General features: G+C 47.8%; 1 protein-coding gene across 2 annotated transcripts in view; it reads right to left on the minus strand.

The window, feature by feature from the left end:
* Positions 1 to 7,551, minus strand: part of CCT3 (chaperonin containing TCP1 subunit 3) — a 14,465-nt gene that overhangs the window by 1,496 nt on the left and 5,418 nt on the right. For both annotated transcript variants that reach the window (XM_018570608.1, XM_018570607.1), the window contains 6 exons: positions 5,604 to 5,753; positions 5,383 to 5,515; positions 4,519 to 4,600; positions 4,246 to 4,426; positions 3,671 to 3,916; positions 2,330 to 2,461 (listed from right to left, as the gene is read on the minus strand). In XM_018570608.1, the coding sequence (XP_018426110.1) occupies positions 2,330 to 2,461; positions 3,671 to 3,916; positions 4,246 to 4,426; positions 4,519 to 4,600; positions 5,383 to 5,515; positions 5,604 to 5,753 (924 nt within the window). The remainder of the gene's footprint in view (positions 1 to 2,329; positions 2,462 to 3,670; positions 3,917 to 4,245; positions 4,427 to 4,518; positions 4,601 to 5,382; positions 5,516 to 5,603; positions 5,754 to 7,551) is intronic.

Raw genomic sequence — 7,551 nt, forward strand, 5'->3', positions numbered from 1 at the left:
AACAATCGGTACTCATACTCGATGGGGAAAAACGGTATCGGTGCATCCCTAGTAAATATCAAGTAAAACGTTTTCTTCCAAAATATATTAACCTTAGTCAATTAGTATATATCTATATCTCAAAAACATAAAAATAACACACACACACCATAGGTTCTGTAGGTTTGTTCCGAAGTTGAATTTGTATGCAAATTTTTTAACTAACTCCAAAACAAAAATTTAGCTGGATAGCAGGGAAGGGTTTACCCCTGGAAAGTTTGTTTTGCTGTGTGTGCCCCTATTCAGAAGATTTCCCCTCACTTTCTGTCCCTGTGACAATTGGATTTAGAACATTTTGAGTTGTGGAAACAAGGATTGGTAATAAAGCTTCAGTGGAGACACCTTGTCCCATGATCACTCACAGGAGTGAATTTCCCTTGCTAGGGGTGGATTTCCTCTCACTTCCTGTTGTCTCAATGACAGGAAGTGAGATTAAATCTTTCAAACGAGGATACGGACAGCAGTAAAAACCTCACAGTAACCTGGAAGAGGTGGGCACCCCTCGTCTGCACGTCTAACAAGAGCCAACTTCCTGTAATGTACGTACGGTACTACGAACCAGACCCAAAAAGGCTGGCACTCCTCGTCGGCATGAGCGCTGTAGCATTACAACTACCCCTGCTGTACAGTAATAGCCTCCATTTGTAAATAGGAGTCGTATGTATGTAACTCGGGGACTGCCTGTACATATAAAACTCTCCCTTTCTCGCTCCCTCTCGACCCCTCCCTCGGCTGTAATAATCATCATCATGTATGTCTTAAATATCTTCATAAATATACACCTGATCCCAACTACCATAATGTGCTGGTATAGTCTTCACCTTCCAAACGCACAAAGAGCCACGTCAGAGGTAATGTATCGATTTCACGTGAATGTTATCCATGTATGAACCCGGCTTATCAACCTCTTAGAGAGCTGATAGTGTAATCTTATGCGTAGATCATATCCATCTCTGCACACAAGATTACAATATCAGCTCTCTAAGAGGAATTTCAATTGATACTACAAGTCCAAGTAACTGCACATTAAAACTGTTGCATACTTTACAAAGATACTGAATCTGTTTTCCAGCAAGGGTAATCGGATGGGGTGATCTCTAAACGTGTTACTGATTACAGGAGTGGGTGCTCTTTGGACTCCCAAACCGAGGATTACTTTTTGTCTTCACTATATAGCTCTTTCATCAGGTACATATTTATAGAGGCTCGTTTTGTAGTTGGGATCAGGTCTATATTTATGAAGATATAGAAGACATGATGATAATTATTGCAGCCGTGGACGGTACAGAAAGGTTTCTTTGTTTTTAGGATGTTTTAAATGTGTGTTTATATATTTATTTGATATACTCATTGACCAAGGTTAATAATAAATATTAGGGATCCACCGATATCGATATTAGTATGGGTGCCGATACCGAGTATTTGGGCGAGTACTCATACTCGCTCAAATGCTTCGATACTTAACCCCCGATACCGGAACTACCAATCAGACGAAGATTTACTCTGACTGGGAGTGCTGTAGGAGAACATGGAGCCAGCTTCCTGTGCAATCAGGAAGCTGGGTGGCGAGTAATGACCCAGCTTCCCGATTGGCCTGGGAAGCCAGCTCCATGCCAATTGGCCAGGAAGCAACTTCACGATCGAACAGCCGGCTTGATGCTGATTGGCTGGAAAGCCATTTTTCCAGCCAATCACAATCAAGCCGGTCAAAACAACATTGAGCCACCTTCTTGGGTAATCAGATTGCCCGGGAAGCCAGCTCCATGCCAGCGGAAGCACCGGTATCGGTACTTGGTATCGACGAGTACCGAAAGAAAAATAAATCGGTACTCGATACCAAAAAAAACAAATAAATATATTTTGGAAGAAAGTTTTCTTGATATTTACTATCCTATGTTGGGATCTCGACTTGGGGATATCTGTTCTTTATCCAAGCTATATTAATATACAATAGTGTGTGACTGTGGGGGGACATTAGAGTGTAAGTTCCTCTGTACAGAGACTGATGTGACTGTGTCCTCTGTACAGCGCTGCGGTATATGTCAGTGCTATATCAATGTATAATATTAATAGTATGTGACTGTAGGGAGACATTACAGTGTAAGTGACTCTGGTACAGAGACTGATGTGATTGGCTCAGTGTTCAGTACTGCCGAATATGTCTGAGTTATAGAAATAAATAATACTATGTTACTCTGGTGGCACATTAGAGTGCAAGCTTCTTTGGTTCTCAGTACAGTCCAGTAGTATGGGTCATACCGGTGTAAAAAGAAAGGTCTTCTTTACTTACCTCTACTGCAGTCTTGTAAGTCTGCAGTTTCACTGCCAGCGGCTCCCAGATTCCTAGGTCCTTCATATCCGCCAAGACGCCGGCCTCTCCATCCACACCCCAAGTCTGAAAGCCCTCCTGGGTGTGCTTTGCCTTTAATAAACCAAAATATAATTTAGAGGGATTCTGTTTAATGTCACAGAATACAGCAAATCATTAATTTGACCTTTTTTTCCCCCTGATATAGACGATCAGGTAATATGCAAACTCAGTGCCTGACACTCCTAAAAGGCATAGTCCACCTTTTGGATCAAGTTTCATGCTACACCTATGAGTAACATGAAGGATGGTAGTATATAACACCCCCCCAAAAAACAAAAAAAAATGTGGGGTACTTCTTAATCCCCAATTCTGTTATATTTTTTTATTCAGCATTTAATTCCTCCTTCCTCTTCTGCATAGTCATAGGGCTTGTGCCTGTGAACGCTCCGTCTCCCTCAAGCAACATTACCATAGTCCAACAGTGAGGTAAGCTTCTAGACGTGGCTGTCAATTATCCAAGCACATTCTCGGAGAATAGCTGGAAACAGTAGCATGGTGACATCCAGAGGCGTAACTAGAAACTTCAGGGCCCTGATGTAAGAAACCTCTCCGCCATGGGAAGGAGCTGCAGAGAGTTGGCCTGCTGGGAGCTGAGGTGGTTAACGGGGCCCTCTTCCTCCTGTCCTGGTCCCCCAATCGGTGGAACTACTAGAGTTGCAGCTGCGACTGGGCTCTGGCGTTCCACCACTTGGGGGGGCCTGTTAACCGCCAAGGTAGCAACTTGGCCCTGGCGTTCCACCACTTGAGGAGGGCCGTTAAACACCAAGGTGCCAACATTGCCTCCTGGGACCACAGTTCCCAGCAGGCATACACTCCGTAGCTCTTTCCCATGGTGGTTAACATGGGGAGTAGTATACAAGTGTAGTTTGCGTGGGGGGGGTCAAACACAGACAGTGAAGAAAGAAGATGCAACGTTGAAGTAATAGTCATAATAGGACTCACATTCTGAAAGGAGAAAAGGCAGATCACAGTGAAGACCAGAGCGCTTCTCTGTACTGGGAGAATGCCGCCGCTGTCATTGAGAGAGGGGAGCTAGAAGAGGCGCCACTAGTTGTCCTGGTAACAGGACGCTGTATTTCTCCAGTGGCGTCCGTCGCTGTATTTCTACAGCGCCGTTCGTCCCGCCCACTAGTGCATGTGCCATGTGGGCATAGGAATCCTAAGGGTGCGAGAGCCCATCCACTGCCATTTTATATACAAAGCCCACTTGGCTGCGCATGTCTATATTGTGGTGATAGCTGGATTTGGCATGACCCTCACCCTTAGAGAGGTTAGCACCCGGATAGTGCTGGCTCCGCAGTTCTGGATCAGTGTTCGTGGAATGACCTCGAGGGCCTGGGACACAGCACGGTATGGCCACTGCTCAATCCCAGTCATGGTCTTGGACTTCTCTGTGAGGACATATGCCACGGCCATCTCTGATGCTCCCCCTCCCGGGACCAGGTATGGGTCGATCATTACGTTGCGACAGACCTGCATGGCGTCCTGCAGGTTGCGCTCCACCTCCTGTAACAAGCACAAAAACCATCAGCCTTTAACAGATACCTGTACTATGGAATTTACATCCTAAAAATCTATAGAGAACATGTAATGTGGAAGCTGTTCCTCCCCCCTACACCGCCACCATGACTGCTGATCTGATAACTGGTGGAGGAATATTAAAGAAATAGCAGGAGAGGGAGAGGAAGCACAGATCCACAGAATGGATAAAGTAGAAGTAGGGAGATCCTTGTACTAGGAAACAAGACTGGTGGTATTTATACAGTATGAATCTGTCCAGCAAGGTGGTGCTGGGTTTTCAATGTGCCAACAGCCCGTTTGGGGGGGTCACTTACCGCAAGAATTTCCTTGCTAGCCCCACGCAGGATGATAGTGCAGGCCTTTGGGTCTTTGCATTCTGTGATAAAGGTGAAGTACTCGTCACCGATCTTCTTGATCTCGAATAGCCCGGCACCCGTTCCCACGTCCTCCTCTCGCAACTCATCCGTGCGGCTGGCAATGCGAGCTCCACAGGCCCTGCATACAGGAATTCAGTGCTGTCATTTACATGTATGAAAACATTAACCAAGCCACAGAACAGGGTTCTACATCTCAGTCCCGAGAAGTACCTGGCTATTCTGTTGTTGTCGGTCTTGCGGACTCTGCGGATGGCGGTGATATTGGCTTTCACCAGGAAATGTTGAGCAAGGTCTGAAAGAAAGGAAAAAGGAATTACATGACAAATACTCTTCTCGCAGAGAATCCTAAAGCTGAGGTTTAATCTGCTTATATCTTATCTTTCCCGTTTCCTCTCCCCCGCCCTAATGTTTTCATGATATACCTTATTTTAGTCCTGGTGAGGTCATCACTGGGTCTTTGTGCTACACAATGCAGAGATCATGGCTGGTGTGAAGAGCCAGCAGGGAGCTGTACATAGCTTCCCGATAACATAACAGCACCCTGCCTCAGTACTGCTCTGAAGACCCCTCAGCCCTGATACAAGCAGTGGGCTGGCTTGGGAGGCGTTCTGCAAATGAACTGATGGATGGGCGTCAGTCTGGAGGAGTGGGCGTTCTTAAGAATTAATTTCCATGCACACAGCTCCAGACACTATATGCATTTGATCCCGGGTCTCCATGAAAGAACCCCAAAAAAGTTAATGAAAGGGGCCAGCCGGGGACAGTCAGGCTGAGGAAAGAGCTAGATGATGCTGGATCCTCCATTCAGAAAATGAGGAGGGCTATATCTAACTTGCTGCAGATTTGAATGCATTGTGAGAAGCTCGCAGAGTGCAGTGAAAAGAAGTATGCAACTTCAGCACGGAGCCGGTACAACTGTGCAAGACTGAAGGGAAGATCAGCTTTAAAGCATCACAGTTGCCCACTCCAGCCTGGTGCAGACACAGACTCCTCTCTACTGCTCAGCCATTACTGTGAAGGTACCCGGGACTTGCATTATAGGTGGTGCAGCCCTTCCCCCCCCCCTCTCCTCACCAGATATTCCCTTCTCTGTGATGATCACATCCGGCTTCAGTCTGATGATATCCTCGCAGATCTGCTGGATGTACTCCTCCTCTAGCTGCAGGATTCGTGAAAAGTCCTCCTCCTTGGTGATCTCGATCTCTGTCTGTCAGAAGGACCACAAAACTGATGTTAATAAAATGATCAGCTTCACTGGCGCCGGCAGACTAAAAGCAGCCATCGGGCACCCTCACCTGGCTCTCTCCTTTCTTATACTCCAGGGAACAGTCCAGGAGGATGATACGGGGGTTCTTGATCATCCGTTTCATCTTTGGGTGTGTGACGTCTTTGTTCACCATGACGCCGCGCAGAACTTGGGACTCTTCAATGATGCCGCCTGGAATCTGCAAACCAAGAGAACCACGTTGGAGCTAAAACTATTAATCAGCAGTTTGCTTAAAACATCTTGTGGAGGCAAAGGAAGATTCCCCTGAGGATATGCCAGCGGTAACATGGGCAGAGGTATGGGTCTCACTCACAAGTGTCTTTCCCCAATCATCTACCAGGACAGCTATGCGAGTGATTATTGCTTCCATCACTCCAGTAAACACAAGCAGGCACTTTAAATACATCTTGGCCCTCAGTGATGTTTGTTTGCTGCCACCAGGAACTCAGCAAAATGTATATTGTTTTTTAATTGACCAGATGGTCCGTGGCCCTACTTTCCTGTCCCTTCCCCAAGTTCCACACCCATCTTACTGTGCCTTGATGTAGGCTGCCATGCTCACCTCCTCATAAGGCTGGAGCCAGTGTTGTAGGACAGGGTCACAAGAGATGTGTCAACAGCTTGGCGCAGAATCTTTTACCTGCTGGGTGCCACACTTTGAGCCTCAGGGCATTGTGCATGGTGTGCACAGGACAAAAGGGGAGCTCACCACTTCATGTGCAGCAGGTGACGGCCCTCAGTCACCTCTGGGAAGTGTGTACATGCATGTCCAGCAGATTCCACTCCTCTCCTTATGGATCCAGACAGTGAGGTTAAAGATCAGAGACAGTGACCACCAGCATCTGGAGCACAGGAGGATGCCTGTGCACCCAAGGGGGAAAATGACTGCATCTTACCGTGTTTACTGGCTACTGTGGGGATTACTAATACACCAGGTTGGGGGGCGTTGTGTTCTCTGCACGGTGATCCCTTACCCTCCCTCCTTGTATTCCCCATAGTGCTTTTCCAACCAGTCCCGATTCTGTTTCAGGCACATGTCAGACGAAATCAGCACCTACACTTGTGGCACCAGAGGCCAACCACCCTAAAAGAGATGTGGTACTTCCAATATTAGGCTATCCTGCTTTTAGCCCAAACCTTTTTGTGAGACATGCACTCAAATATGAATGGCCGCCAAGTATGCTTTGGCTGCGAAAGATGTTATGGAATTCATGAATTCCTCTTTTTATATAGCCCTCAACATCCATGACTGGGCTCATATTCCCAGGGACGTATCTGCCGCAAGACAAACAAGGCAGTCAGGTGAGCTGGGCTGCACTGAATCCAGCAGCCTCGGCTGCCTAATTGAGGAGGCGAGGGGGTCAGTGTCCCCGCAGCGCCGGTCGGGGGAGGAGGCTGGAGACCAAGCAGCACTGGTCCGACACGGTGGTGAAGGAGGTCAGGTCCAGCAGCAGGCGACTCGAGACAGCAGATGCAGGTAAGAGGATCATACTGTGCTAAAGAACCCAGAACCCAGCATAGTTTCTTCACAGCCCACCCAAGAGTCTCAGGTGGGCTATGCAGGGTCTCAGGTGGGCTCTGCAGAATCTGTGGTCGCAGCCCACCACAGAGCCTGCAAAGCCCCCCTGAGACCCTGCACAGCCCATCACAGATCCTACATAGTCCCCCTGGGACCCTGCAGTCCGCAGAGGGGCTGTGTAGGATCTGTGGTGGGCTCTGCAGTGGTCTATGGTGGGTTTGCAGCCTGAGACCCTGCAGAGCCCACTAGAGATCCTTCACAGCACACCCGAGACCCTGCAGAGCCTACCACAGATCCTGCAGAGCCCACCATGGACTCCGCACAGCCCACCCGAGACCCCCATGTTTCCTGCTATGCTAATAGCCGAGCATGTCAAAAGCTGGATACAGAGTCTTAAAAAAAAAAAAGTCTTAAAACAGGAAGGGCTGGGGAAAATTTAATGGGGGGGGGGGGGAGG

Source organism: Nanorana parkeri, unplaced genomic scaffold, assembly GCF_000935625.1.
Source record: "Nanorana parkeri isolate BGI_ZX_2015 unplaced genomic scaffold, ASM93562v1 scaffold1562, whole genome shotgun sequence".
NCBI classification, from domain to species: domain Eukaryota; kingdom Metazoa; phylum Chordata; class Amphibia; order Anura; family Dicroglossidae; genus Nanorana; species Nanorana parkeri.